The sequence below is a fragment of the Geotrypetes seraphini genome, chromosome 4, assembly GCF_902459505.1.
Source record: "Geotrypetes seraphini chromosome 4, aGeoSer1.1, whole genome shotgun sequence".
Classification (NCBI taxonomy): domain Eukaryota; kingdom Metazoa; phylum Chordata; class Amphibia; order Gymnophiona; family Dermophiidae; genus Geotrypetes; species Geotrypetes seraphini.
The window spans coordinates 65,616,639-65,631,613 of record NC_047087.1 but is presented as its reverse complement, the minus strand read 5'-3'; the positions used below and the strand labels follow the sequence as shown (position 1 = coordinate 65,631,613).

Genomic DNA, 14,975 nt, shown 5'->3' with positions numbered 1-14,975 from the left:
CAGCGTGTGCGAACAAGATCCTGGGGAGCCTTCACAGTGGCTGTCTCCCCTCCCACCAGCTCTCCTACTTGCCAGGGCAGTGATTTACCGGCAACTTCCTGCAGGCAAGTACTGAGAGCTGCTGGAAGGGGAGGAAGCCACTGTAGGAGGCTGGGAAGCTGCTGGATAAAGGGAGAGCTGTTACTGGACTTGGAGAGAATTAGAAGGAGAGATGATGCTGGGAGGGGAGGAGGGAAAGGGATGGAAAGAGAGTTAATGTTGGATAGAGGGAAGAGGGAAGGGAGAAGGGAAAAAAAGGAAGGAGGGAAGGGAGAAAGAAAAAAGGAAGGAAACAGCTGGTAGGGAGATTACAGGAGGGGAAGGGGGTCAGGGTGGAATGGAGAGATCAGATGAGGGAAAGGGGAGAGAGAGGAATGAGAAAGCCTGGCCCGTAATGGCTGAATTTTTCATATGTGGTGAAACTTTTGTATCTTGTTGCAGGGCCAATTCCTGGCCTGATAATATAATGGGACCTTCTGGATCATGTACCGGCTCAGTTACTTTTCTCTAGCTTTCGCTAGACTTCTCACTTTGACCAGTCCCAGCCAAGTCTTGCAAATCTTTACTATCCCAGACATTAGAAGCTGAGGAAACAGTCTGCTGTCAAGGCATTTTGTAAAACTTTAAATGAACAAACTACCCTTATCAAAAGCAGAAGTCCTCAACAGGGCAACTTGTGTGTGTCACGTAGCCTGACCCACAGTACCATCTGGTTAGAACACTCTCCTGGCCCTACAATGCAAGGAACTAGACACTAAAGAGAATAAAAAATCAGTTCTTGGGGACCATAGCGTTAGCCCCTTCCCCATATCTCTATCTGCAAGCAGGGAACCTTGCCAGGCATGTAACAACGATACAATATTCTTTATTACATACATCTCAAACTTGCTTATAGTATTAATGGAATTTCTTCACATCTTCATTTTGTTTGGAGGCCATACTATACACTTGCAGGATTTCAGATTAAAGAAATACTTTGTACAGCTTGTTATGGAGAAAAGAAAAGTGTTAAGGTAGGCCAGCTTAATATGCACAAGAATTTCATTTTGAAATTCCCATGTATTTACCTCTGCCAGAAGCTGTGGGGAGTTTTCCTTTGTAGATATGTTGGGGGAGGGGCCCTGAAAATAACCCCATCAAGCTACTGATATTTTTTCAAGTACATGTGAAATTAACTTGCCTGAATATAAAATGAGACATAAAGCATGCGTAATCTTGGGTCTAATCAAAATTCATATGCACTTAAAACCAGTTCCACATTCAAATTACATATTCAAGCCTTGATCATTACAGAGTTTAAACTGAAGGGAATTTCTCATACCTTAGTTTCTGTTGTCATGCCATCAAAAGGACAGGAATACACAGCTATCTTAGCATCTTTGACAGATGTAACATCCCCTTCGGTTTCTTTTTTAAAAACCATGCCATGCAATACTGAAGAAGCACATATACCAGAGCCCTAGTTATATATTAAAAAAAAAAAAGGTACTTACTACCTTTGGAGAGAATTTTCACCTCTGAGCATGACACATATTTCAAAACTTCATTACATTTTTTCTATGGTTATTACTTTCATTTTAAAAAGCCATATATTACATTTTTCCTATGGTTATTACTCTTATTTTAAAAAGTCATATATTGTTTTACAACCCTTTGTCTTATTACACTATAAGCACTGTTGCTTACTTGAACTGGGTGTTTATAGAAAACAGCAGGATTGATCAAGCACACAAGTGGGGGTGACATCTTACATTACCAGGATGGAACAGCTCTCTCAGGGAGGCAAGAGAGAACAGATGCTTGATCAATCCTGCTGTCTACAGAAAACACCCAGTAAAAACAAGCAAGCAATACTTCTTCCATCAACAGGTATCAAGTGAACAACTCCAAAGCTTATGGCTGATCAACTCCATGTACTGTCCATTACTCAGGAGCTGTTTGCACATGAAAATGATGTTAAAAGTTTCAATACTGCTGGCAGATTGGCCAACACAGCTAAACTAAATTCACTCATACTATGGACTTGTTCAAGCAAAAGTGCAAAGTGAAGGTATGAAGTGAACAATTTCAAGAGAGCCACAGTGGCTCTGATCAGATGGAAAGATTATGTATTACCTGATAATTTTCTTTCCTTTAGACCAGTGTCCCGCAAACTTTTCAGCCGGCAGCACACTAAACCCGGTGCTTCAATTGGAAGGCACCCAGCTATAAAGTAAACCCACCAGGATGTTGGAAAAAAAACAACAAAACACAACAAAAAAACCAAAATAAAACACCCAATTGTGCTGGAAAATCAAATTGAATCATCATTCATAAGGCATATGGGGACAGACAGGAGAGTGGATCATAACCAGGGCTCCATCAGATAACACCCATCAGTGTGGATCTTTTGTCCTGCTTGTCGTTGGAGAATTATTTTATTCCATAACTGGTTGTGTCCTGGTACACAGCATAGAGCGGTACTTACAAATGCTACAAATTGAAAGTATATTTGACACACAAAAAAAAAAGTTTGAAAACCCAATACTGTTCTTGCAGACAAACAATGCAATGTAAGATACTATTTGATGATTTAATGGTCGCTACTAGGTTTTACAGCCACAGCAATATAGCTCCATATTCAGAAGCAAATATTGACTCAGTCTTGGTTTTTTCTTACTATACACATGAAGATGTAAACCAGAATATTTCTATTACAAGCAATATTGCAAACAGGATTGACTCTGGTTTGAGTGAAGTACAGCCAACTTCACTTATTCCTCATTTTCTATATATAAGCATAACAAACTGGAAGCACAAAGCTTTGATAACAGTAAAATCAATTTTAAATTTAAAAAAAAACAAACAAACTTACCAAAATTTTGCATACTCTGATGTTGTCAACATTAAAGTGACCAGACTCAGGAAGAATAGAAACTGTAGAACAAATACAAATTGAATAGGAATTTAGGCTTTCCTCATGAAACATCCTGTCAATAAACCAAGGTTGTCTTATCTATGGGTCATTCCCATTAGTCATAAAACAATTAGATATAGTGGCAAAAATACACACTTCACACAAACAAATTCCACTGTAGTTCTTTGTATAAAATCCTATATTAAATTGAGGGTAGGAAAAAGCCTCAGTCTCAAAGCTAATTAAAGCCTTTAAATTAGGTTCCTACTTCTCAAACATAGGCTAACAGATTTACCTTTCAAAGTTTAAAATTTCTTTCTAGGACTAGCTTAGAGGCTCTGAGACTTTCTCCTACCCCGCTCCCCCCCCCGATTATTACAGGATTTTACACAAAGCATTACAGATAAGGTGGTTTTTTTAAATGGAGATGGAAGGCTGTATATACAGAGGAATTTATTCCCATTAGTGCCATAGCACTCCTGCTATTGTTAGATTTATGGAAATATGGTAGACAGAAGCTGGCTATACTGCATCCCTAATGTGAGAAGAAAGCAATGTTACTTACTGTAACAGTTGTTATCCAGGGACAGCAGGCAGCTATTCTCACTAGTGGGTGATGTCATCCGACAGAGCCCCGATACGGACGTCTCACAAGCATGTCTTGCTTGAAGAAACTCAGAAGTTTCGAGATGCCCGCACCGCGCATGCGCCAGTGCCTTCCCGCCCGATGGTCCGGGCGTGTCTCCTCAGTTCAGGTAGCTAGCAGAGAAGCCAACCCAGGGGAGGTGGGTGGGACGTGAGAATAGCTGCCTGCTGTCCCTGGATAACAACTGTTAAGGTAAGTAACATTGCTTTATCCCAGGACAAGCAGGCAGGTATTCTCACTAGTGGGTGACCTCCAAGCTAACCTCAATGGGATGGTGGGAGAGTTGGCAACTTAGGAGAATAAATTTTGTAACACTGTTTGGCCAAACTGTCCATCCCGTCTGGAGAAAGTATCCAGACAATAATGAGAGGTGAATGTATGAACCGAGGACCAAGTGGCAGCCTTACAAATCTCCTCAATCGGTGTCGATCTGAGGAAGGCTACAGAGGCCGCCATTGCTCTGACCTTATGGGCTGTGACCTTACAGGGAAGGGGTAATCCAGCCTGGGCATAGCAGAAAGAGATACAAGCCGCCATCCAGTTGGAGATGGTACGCCCCAACTTGTTTGGATCAAAGGAGACGAAAAGTTGAGGAGCAGTTCTGTGTGGTTTGGTGCGATCCAGGTAGAAAGCCAAAGCACGTTTACAGTCCAGAGTATGAAGAGCTGATTCTCCAGGATGAGAATGAGGCTTTGGAAAAAAACTCTGGAAGTACAATGGATTGGTTGAGATGAAATTCAGAGACCACCTTAGGCAGGAATTTCGGATGAGTGCGAAGGACCACCTTGTCATGATGGAATACTGTGAAAGGTGGATCCGCCACCAAGGCCTGAAGCTCACTGACCCTGCGAGCAGACGTGAGGGCCACTAGAAAAACCACTTTCCAAGTGAGAAACTTTAATGGAGCCTTGTTGAGAGGCTCAAAAGGAGGTTTCATGAGCCGAGAAAGGACAACATTGAGATCCCAAACCACTGGAGGAGGTTTGAGAGGAGGATTGACATGGAAAAGTCCTTTCATAAATTTGGAAACCACAGGATGAGCAGAGAGAGGTTTCCCTTGTAGAGGCTGATGGAAAGCCGCAACAGCACTCAGGTGGACTCGTATAGATGTAGACTTGAGCCCAGACTGAGACAGGTGTAGAAGATAGTCCAAAACAGAGGATAGGGAGGCTCGCTGAGGCTCCTTAGAATTGGAAATACACCATGAAGAAAATCTAGACCATTTTTGAGAGTAGCATTGTCGAGTAGCAGGTTTCCTGGAAGCCTCCAAGACATCCCTCACCGCTTGGGAAAACTGGTGAGGAGTTACGTTGAGAGGAACCAAGCTGTCAGGTGGAGAGACTGCAGGTTGGGATGAAGCAGAGATCCCTGATGCTGAGTAAGCAGTGAAGGAAACACTGGAAGAAGGAATGGCTCTCTGCTGCTGAGTTGAAGTAGAAGGGAGAACCAAGGTTGTCTGGGCCACCGAGGAGCGATCAGAATCATGGTGGCATGGTCGGACTTCAGCTTGACCAGAGACTTTTGAATGAGAGGAAAGGGAGGAAAGGCATACAGAAAACGATTCCCCCAATCCAGCAGAAAGGCATCTGCCTCGAGACGATGAGGAGTGTAGATCCTGGAGCAGAATTGAGGCAGCTTGAAGTTGTGGGGAGCCGCAAAGAGGTCTATCTGAGGCGTCCCCCACTGTGCAAATATCTGATGAAGGGACTTGGAATGGAGTGTCCATTCGTGAGGCTGGAGAAGACGACTCAGGTTGTCTGCCAAGACATTGTCCTTCCCCTGAATGTAGACAGCTTTGAGGAAGGCATTGTGGCGAACCGCCCAATCCCAGACTCTGAGAGCTTCCTGGCAGAGGGAGGCTGAGCCCGTGCCCCCCTGCTTGTTGACATAATACATGGCGACCTGGTTGTCTGTGCGAATGAGGACCACCATGTCGCGCAGCAGATGTTGAAAAGCTTGAAGAGCATAGAAGATGGCTCTGAGCTCCAGAAGATTGATTTGATGGAATCGGTCCGCACTGGTCCAGAATCCCTGAGTGCGAAACCCATCCAGATGAGCTCCCCAAGCATAGGTCGAGGAATCGGTTGTGAGAACCTTCTGGTGGGGAGGAGTGTGAAACAGCAAACCTCTGGATAGATTCGAAGAGGTCATCCACCAAAGTAGAGACTGCCGAAGAGCAGGAGTGACCATGATGTGTCGAGTCAACGGGTCCGACACCTGAGTCCATTGAGAAGCCAGGGTCCACTGAGGAATTCTGAGATGGAGTCTGGCAAAAGGCGTCACATGAACTGTAGAGGCCATGTGGCCCAGGAGGACCATCATGTGTCTCGCTGAGATGGACTGGCGAGAAGACACCGACTGGCAGAGATGAAGAAGAGCATCCATGCGCTGAGGAGGAAGGAATGCTCGGAGTCGAATGGTATCCAGGACCGCCCCGATGAAGGGGGGAGACTGGGTGGGCTGTAGATGAGATTTGGGGAAGTTGATCTCGAAGCCCAAACTCAGCAGGAAACAAATTGTGGCCAGGGTCGCCGAAATGACCTCTGGGGCTGAGGGGGCTTTGATGAGCCAGTCGTCGAGGTAGGGAAATACCTGAAGACCTCTGTTCCGGAGTGCAGCGGCCACGACCACCAGACACTTCGTGAAGACTCTGGGAGACGAGGACAGGCCGAATGGAAGCGATACTGCAGATGTAGATGTCCCACCCGAAATCTGAGGAACTGGCGGGAGGCCGGATGAATGGGAATGTGAGTATAGGCCTCCTTGAGATCCAGAGAGCATAACCAGTCGTTCTGCTCGAGGAGGGGGTAGAGAGAAGCAAGGGTCAGCATGCGAAACCTCTCCCTGACCAAGAATTTGTTGAGGACCCAAAGGTCCAGGATGGGTCGCAGGTCGCCCGTCTTCTTCAGGACAAGGAAGTACCGGGAATAGAACCCCCAGTTGTGTTGGTCCACAGGAACTGGCTCGACGGCCCGAAGCCGGAGCAGAGCCTGAGCTTCCTGAAGAAGAAGGGCGGTCTGAGTCAAGTTGGAAGGATACTCTCTTGGAGGGTGGTCCGGAGGTACCCGATGGAATTGAAGAGAGTACCCCTCCCTGATGATAGTAAGGACCCAGAGGTCGGTGGTGATAGCCTCCCAGCGATGATAAAAGTGATGGAGGCGCCCCCCGATGGGAAAAACTGGAGGAGGCAGAACGAGGTTGGTTATGCTCTCTAAGAGACAGTCAAAAAGGCTGAGGAGCCTTGGGGACAGTAGACGGCTGAGGCTTTTGCTGAGCTTTCGGTGGAGGCTGCCGCTTCGCTGGTTGCCTCGCAGGTAGAGCTTGCCTCGGTTGATAACGCCATTGATAAATCAAGGGCGGTCGAGAGGGTTGAGACTGCTGAGGCTTAGGCTTCGGTCGAAGAATGGACTGAAAGGACTTTTCATGATCAGACAATTTCTTCGTGACCGTCTCGATGGATTTATCAAAAAGATCCGCCCCAGCACACGGAACATTTGCCAGGCGATCCTGAAGATTCAGGTCCATATCAATGGTAGGCAGCCAGGCCAAATGGCGCATCGCCACAGAGCAGGCAGCAGCCCGGGCCGAGAGTTCGAAGGCATCATAGGAAGATTGCATCAACTGAAGGCGAAGCTGGGACAGCGAAGCAACTACCTCCTCGAACTCAAAACGAGCCTGGGACTTGATGTAGGGCGTAAACTTCCGAAGTACAGGAAGAAAGAATTCCAAATAGGTAGCAAAGTGGAAATTATAATTGAGAACTCGGGACGCCATCATAGAATTCTGATAGATGCATCGTCCAAACTTATCCATGGTTCTGCCCTCGCGGCCCGGAGGCACCGAAGCATACACCTGGGCTGGATGAGACCGCTTGAAAGAGGACTCGACCAGAAGGGACTGATGGGAAAGCTGAGGCCCCTCGAAGCCTTTATGATGCACCGTGCGGTATCGAGCATCCAATTTTCCAGGGACCGCAGGGATAGAGTAAGGAGATTCAAAATATCTCATGAAGGTCTGGTCGAGGAGCTTATGCAGAGGCAGGCGGAGGGACTCGGTCGGGGGATGAGGCAAGTGCATGGTATCGAGGTACTCCTTGGAGTATCAAGAACCAGAATAGAGGGTAATGTCCAGATCATCCGCCATTTGTCTTAGAAAAGAGGAAAAAGACAGTTGGTCCGCCAGCGCCGGTCTTCGAGAAGGACTGGAAGAAGTCGAGGCCTCGGGCTCTACAGAGGCCTGCGAACAACAGGGTGAGTGAAAAACCTCGGGGTCCTCGAACTCCGGTCCCGGAGGAGGAGACCCAGCTGAAGCAGAGTACCCCAAACGAGGCAATTTCTTTTGAGGAGAGACGGTCGAGAGGAATGCCTCGAAGAGAGCCTGGATCGATGCCCCTCTCGATGCCTGGAGGGGGATCGAGACCGTCGGTGAGTATGCTGGTCCCCAGAAGCCTCAAAAGAGCAGATAGGGCTCGAAGCCATAGATCGGAGAGGCGGAAGATTCGACGCCTCTCGAGACGCCGCCCAGGCTTGATAGGGGGTTCGGAAGAACTCGTCCTGTTTCCTGCTGTGCCCAGGACTGGGAGGCCCCGAGGGTGGATGCCACACCGTGTCATGGGGAGGGGTAATAGGCTCCAAGGGAGGCAAGTCACTAAGGGAAGCCTTCCTTGAGGGAATAGGCTCCAAGGGGGGCATGTCACTAAAGGAGGCCTTCCTCGAGGGACCGGCCACCGACCGTCGCTCCTCCTCGCCGAGCAACGAGGTCGTGCGGCGCGGAGGAGAAGGAGGGGTCGGCCCGCCCCTCGGAATCGGAACTTGGAGGTCACCCTGGATTGTGGCAATCAGCCGGGGCCCCATGGTGGTCATGAGTTCCACAAACTGAGCCTCCAAGATGGACCGCAACGAAGCCGATATGGAGGGATCCGCACCAAAAGGGGGCCCTTCCGCACTGTCTCCGCGCTCTTTCGGTGCCGAGTGCTTTTGCTTGCCAGCCTTCGGCATTTTGAGCACCACCGGTGGAACTGTAGGGGTCGGTACCTGTTCCAAGGAGACGGAGGGAGGCACCGGCGCCGAGGTCGAAACCGGTGTAAACGAAGCCGGTTTCAGAAAGCCCGAAGCAGCAGGGGAGGCAGAGGGCTTCGCAGATGAAGTCGAAGCACCAGTCGATGTCGAAGCCGCAGGATCCAACGCAGCCTCCATCATGAACATCGACTCCCACAAAAAGCAGCAGCGCTTAAATGCTCGCGCTGTGAGAGTGGAGCAAAGCCGGCATGATTTCGGAAAGTGGTCCGGACCCAGACCCTGCAGGCAGCGTCGATGCGGGTCCGTGAGCGAAATCGCGCACTGGCACTTGCTACACTTTTTAAAACCGGTGATCGGCCGGGACATAGGCCGGAAAAGCTCCGCCGCAAGGTCGAAGGCGAGGGGGCCCAAGCCACGCGGCCGACCCGGTGTCGGAAGGAAAAATTTTTTTTTTTTTTTTGAAAAAAGAAATCAAAGAAAGAAACAAACGCACGGCAAGAGCAAAAGAACTCAAACCGCGGCGATGCAGAAGGCGAAAAAACGGGTTCAATTGGCGCAGAATTGAAGTAAACTTCTCAGCTCCGCGGAAGAAAAAGAACTGAGGAGACACGCCCGGACCATCGGGCGGGAAGGCACTGGCGCATGCGCGGTGCGGGCATCTCGAAACTTCTGAGTTTCTTCAAGCAAGACATGCTTGTGAGACATCCGTATCGGGGCTCTGTCGAATGACATCACCCACTAGTGAGAATAGCTGCCTGCTTGTCCTGGGATAACTCTTAATTCAGGGCAATAGGAAGTAGAGAATAACATGGGGAAAAAAATTTGTCCCCGTCTCCTCACCGTCCCCGCGAGCTCGGTCCCCTTCACCGTCCCCGCAAACCATCTGATCCCATCCACACAAGCCTCGAATAGTTTTATACTGAACTTATTTTATTAATGTATAAAAAGAAACAATATTCTGTACAATTGTCATTTTATAAATCAAAGTTCAGGCTGCTAAACTAGAGAAAGAGATGTTCAGCTGGCAGGGCTTTGTTTATAAATATTTATAAACACAACTAATATACTACTCTATCCTAAAGCAAAAAAAAAAAAAAGAAAAATAGAATTTTTTTCTCTACCTTTGTTGTCTGGTTTCTGCTTTCCTCATCTTCTCCTCATTCAATTCCTTCCATCCACTGTCTGCCTCTCTCCCTTTCCCCCCATTGGTCTGGCACCTATCTTCTTCCTGCCGCTCCCCCCATAGTCTGGCATCTCTCTCTTCCCCATTTCCCTTCAGCATCTTCTCCCCACTCTCTCTCTCTTCCTCATTTCTCTTCAGCGTCTGTTCCTCTCCACCCCCTCCCTCTCTCCATTCCCCTTCACGTGATCTAAGCATCTCCCTTCCCTTACGGCAAGGGAACTTCCTATCTCAGGGTTTGGCCAGCTAGTTAAGTGTGGCTCTTGAGATGTTTCAGCTGTTACTCTTTGTTTCTGGAAAGTGTCAGAGATGCAGTCAGCTCCCCGCCTGCGCCTTCCCCTCATTCCCTCACATGTGGCACAAGACCATAGCCAAATCCTTACTGTTTATTCTGTTCTGCATGTGTGTTTTAGAGAATGACACAGGGAAAAAAATTTATCCCCATCTCTGCCCCCATGAGCTCAGTCCCTGTCCAGTCTCCACAAACCATCTGATCCCATCCGCACAAACCATCTCCCTTCTGTGTTCCTATTTTCCCCATTTCTAATATCTTTTCTCTGTATCTGTATACTCCCTCCTGTGTCCGGCATTGCACCCCCCCCCCCACCGTGTACATATACCATCCCCATGTATCTCCCCTTTATGTCTCTGTCCCTATGCCCCCATGCACATAATTTCCCCCTGCTTCTGTTACCTTCCTGTGTCCAGATTTCCCCTCTCTTCCTCTTCCATATCAATGTGTCTCTCTCCTCTCCAACCCCATCTAGCTTCTTTCCCTTTTTCTCCCCCCGCTTCCAGCATCTGGCTTACCTGCCTGTCCTCCTCTTTCTCTTTCCTGCTGTGAGTTCAATATTTGTCTCCCTCTTCATCCACTGGGCCAAGCATCTCTTTCCTTTTCACTCACTCCTTCCTGCTTTGAGGGAACACGCGCAGTCCAGCATCCCCCTCCAGCCCGATCGCCGCATCCCACCATCTCCCTTCCCTCCCTCCCCCTCACCTTATGTGGCGAATTCAATTATTCTTCTCCCAGTGGCACACTTTCAATAAGTCGTGCGCAGATGCTTCAGTTGAATCTTCTCCTCTGATGCAACTTCCTGTTTCCGGTTGCGTCAGAGGATTCAACTGAAGCGCCCGCGCGCGACTTGTTGAAAGCATGCCGCTGGGAGAAGAACAATTGAATTTGTCACATAAGATGAGGGAGGGAAATGGCAGGATGCAGCAATCGGGCAGGAGGGGGCTCCTGGACAGCGCAATCTGTAACTGCATGTGTTCCCTTCACTGCGGAAACAAGACCATTCACCGCTCCACTGGGCGATGAATAGCCTTGTCCCAACCCTGCAGCAAATACTATTTACTCGCTCCCTGTTTCGGCGGGGTACCCAAGCCTAGCCATGGGTATCAGCCACTGTGTCATTCTCTATTCAGTAGCTCTACTTCTATATGCTAGTAGGGGGACTCAGCCCATTGTTCTCGAGTAGTCTAGCAGCATAAAAAATGGATTCTTGGTCAATGGGAGAGAGATCATAATATCTGCAACTTCCAGATCAGTTTTTTTTACTTACCACATGCCTCAGCAATAAGCTTGGACAGAAATATTTCATTGCCATACTGTTTGCTCATTACTGATGTCTGAAGAAGAGAAGCTACTTCTTCAACATCTCGAAGATTCTTTGCAGAAGAGCAAACCAAATCAGGCAGGATCTCTACAGCATGTCTGCAAGCCTTTTCATAGCCTTCAATCACCTGAAAATTACATAAATTACTATGTCTTAATATTTTCCTATAAAATATATTACACCAAAATCATGAGCAGTGGGAAAACACAATATTGTGGTAAGAGTTAACAGTTGATGACTGACTAGTTTATGTAAACTTGGTACTAAGGTAAAGAGTAGGAAAACGACAAACAGACTAGACTGGTTCAAGAAGGCTGGAAATGCAGGAATGAAATGTGACAAGTCACAAACAGCAGAGACACAATCTCAGTGATGCCACTTAATACAAAAGTTGCTAGAAAAAGTAATTTGTGCAAAATAGTTTGCTAAGCAAAAGTATTTATGAAGAAATCACCAACCTCTGAAATTGAAAGACCCATTCGCAAAAGCTCTTCAGCCAGATCAAGGAGAGCTCCAGCAAAAACCAGGACAAAGTTGGTTCCGTCACCAACCTCTTGCTCTTGCATGTGAGAAGCCATTACTATCATTTTTGCTGCAGGATGCTGAACCTGAGATTTAAAATAGAACAAACAAGCTCTTCAGCTTACTCCATACCAACACTATGGGCTCCTTTTACGAAGCCGTGTTAGCATCTTTATCGCACGCACCTTTTTAGCGCGCGCTAACCCCCGTGCTAGCTGAAAAACTACCACTTGCTCAAGAGGAGGAGGTAGCGGCTAGCGTGGCCGGCAAATTAGCACGCGCTATTACACACGTTAAACCGCTAACGCGGCTTCGTAAAAGGAGCCCTACATGTAATAAAATGCAACAAAGAACTGCTATAAAAACAAAATTTAAACTCACTAACACTAAATTCCATTAGAAATCTCCCAATGAGGGGATCAGTTAACCAAGAGGATGGAACATCCGATGAATCTAAACAGAGGAAAGATCCATTGGAAAATTTAACATTATTTCTTGAAACAAGTTACAATGATATTTCAGATCGTGCCACCCTCTTGGTTACCTTTGCCTCAGAGAATTGTAAAAGTATGGTGTTGAAAAATTATTTCCTTCTTTGTGGGCAGAAACTGCAAATGTTTCCAGACGTTTGTAGAGCTACCCAGTTTAGGCAGAAACAATTTCTTCAATACAAATCTCGTGTATTATCATTGGGAGCAACTTTTTTCTTAAAATTTCCTGTTAAATGTATGATTACTTATTCAAATACGTCATTTGCCTTTTTTGAACCTGATCAGTTGGAAAGATTCCTGATAGATAGGGAAACGGGTGTTCAAACTAAAACTTTAAATAGAGATATACAGGCTTTTTTTTTTTTTTATTTGATGGTTATGTATGTTCAAGAATGACCTCTTTCTCTTGCTTGATGTGGACTCATATTGCTTTAGAATACTGTATGTATAATAATTATTATATTTAAATAAATTTTAAAAAAAAAGAAAGCTCACTCAGCTGCATTACCATAGGGAGAGAGAACTTGCATCACTTAGTGGGAAGACCAATATCAAAACTATTTACCTTGGTAAAAGAAAAAGTCCATGGTACATTTCGGGCCCCTTTTACAGATATCAAACCACAGTACAGCTTTTTGGCAAGGTGAATGCTCATTCAATTCCTATGAGTATTTACCTCGCCGGTACATGGTAAAAAGCTCTACCGTAGCTTGATAAAAGGGGCCCTTTACCAGCAAAATTCTGCATCAAGTTTCAAAGAAAAATTAATCCAGATGCTTTTTTTTGTGAGGAGGGGGAGAGGGTATGTATCCAGAACAGTGTCCCGCAAACTATGTCAAGTCACAGAAAATTAAACGTTGTAGCTGTGGCTCAAGGCATTTGGAAGCGTGCGGACGTCACCGTGATAACTGTAGGCAGTCAGCTGGTACCTCTCCTCCTCCCCAGTGTGTCGCAGCACACAATTAGCACTACACTGCTCTAGAAACTCATCTGATCTGGCCCATTTTCAAACATTATACAGTATATGCCAAATTTGATCCTATTCTATTAAATTTTTAGACAGCTATTTTGCCTCAGACAGACATCTTGATCCCTTATAAATAATTATTTCCAACTTCCACTGAGTTGTATAGTATTTAAAAAAGAAATGTCACAAAAACAATCCATATTCACACCAAAGCTGAAGGGTGGAGGAGGAAGGATGCTGAGCCTTCAAGGTCTGCCATAGCTACTTCAGAATCTCGTTAAGGCTATTTTCCCATTCTGTGCTGGGTGGGGAGAGCTTAGTAAATCAGACCTTTAAAAGGCAATGTTAGGAGCATGCAGACAGCAATCTCCTAGCTATATTTCAGCAACACAAGCACCTCTCTAAAGCTGGCCCAAGGCATCTGTCACTGATCTGGACAACCTATAGGTCCAATATTCTCTCAAATCTCCTTGATTCCACCAACTTTCCCATTAGTTATCAGCCAATCATCACTACATTATCTAGTCACCGCTAGTGACCCAGCTTTCCTCAAGTCACTTCTAGCCTGCCACATTAACTAACCAGCTTCCACCATCCTATCAACCCAAAAAGCTTAAATCAGCCACCCCTCTCTGTTATTTTATATATATATAAATAGTCTGATACAACGGCAGGATAACTTCTTTCGTCCTGGTTGTAATACCCTTCTTGATTATACCTAGCATTCTATTCGCTCTCTTAGCGGCCGCTGCGCACTGTGCCATCGGCTTCATTGTCATGTCCACCATTACCCCCAAGTCCCTTTCTTGGGTACTCTCATTCAATAACATCCCTCCCATCGTATAGTTGTACCTCGGGTTTCTGCTTCCCACGTGCAATACAGCACAGTTACTTACCGTAACAGGTGTTATCCAGGGACAGCAGGCAGCTATTCTCACATATGGGTGACGTCATCCGACGGAGACTCGATGCGGACGCCTCACAAGTAGACTTGCTTGAAGAAACTAGAAGTTTCGAGTCACCCGCACCGCGCATGCGCAAGTGCCTTCCCGCCCAGCGCACGTCTCCTCAGTTCAGATATCTAGCAGAGAAGGTGGGGAGGTGGATGGGTTGTGAGAATAGCTGCCTGCTGTCCCTGGATAACACCTGTTACGGTAAGTAACTGTGCTTTATCCCAGGACAAGCAGGCAGGTATTCTCACATATGGCTGACCTCCAAGCTAACCAGAATGGGATGGTGGGAGTGTTGGCAACTTAGGAGAATAAATTTTGTAATACTATTTGGCCAAACTGTCCATCCCGTCTGGAGAAAGTATCCAGAAAAATAATGAGAAGTGAAAGTATGAACCGAGGACCAAGTAGCAGCCTTGCAAATCTCCTCAATAGGTGTAGATCTGAGGAAAGCTACAGAAGCTGCCATCGCTCTGACTTTATGGGCTGTGACTCTACTGTGTAGGGGTAATCCAGCCTGGGCATAGCAGAAAGAGATACAAGCCGCCATCCAATTGGAGATGGTGCGTTTAGAAATTGGACGTCCCAACTTATTTGGATCGAAAGAGACAAAAAGTTGAAGAGCAGTTCTGTGTGGTTTGGTGCGTTCC

The 14,975-nt window shown here is 46.6% G+C and overlaps 1 protein-coding gene across 3 annotated transcripts in view; it reads right to left on the bottom strand.

Moving 5' to 3' along the window:
• CCT8 (chaperonin containing TCP1 subunit 8) overlaps positions 1–14,975 on the bottom strand; it is a 114,322-nt gene that overhangs the window by 41,072 nt on the left and 58,275 nt on the right. For all 3 annotated transcript variants that reach the window (XM_033940311.1, XM_033940309.1, XM_033940310.1), the window contains exons 4-7: positions 11,854–12,003; positions 11,342–11,522; positions 2,894–2,955; positions 1,361–1,498 (exon numbers count right to left, since the gene is read on the bottom strand). In XM_033940311.1, coding sequence (XP_033796202.1) covers positions 1,361–1,498; positions 2,894–2,955; positions 11,342–11,522; positions 11,854–12,003 — 531 coding nt within the window. The remainder of the gene's footprint in view (positions 1–1,360; positions 1,499–2,893; positions 2,956–11,341; positions 11,523–11,853; positions 12,004–14,975) is intronic.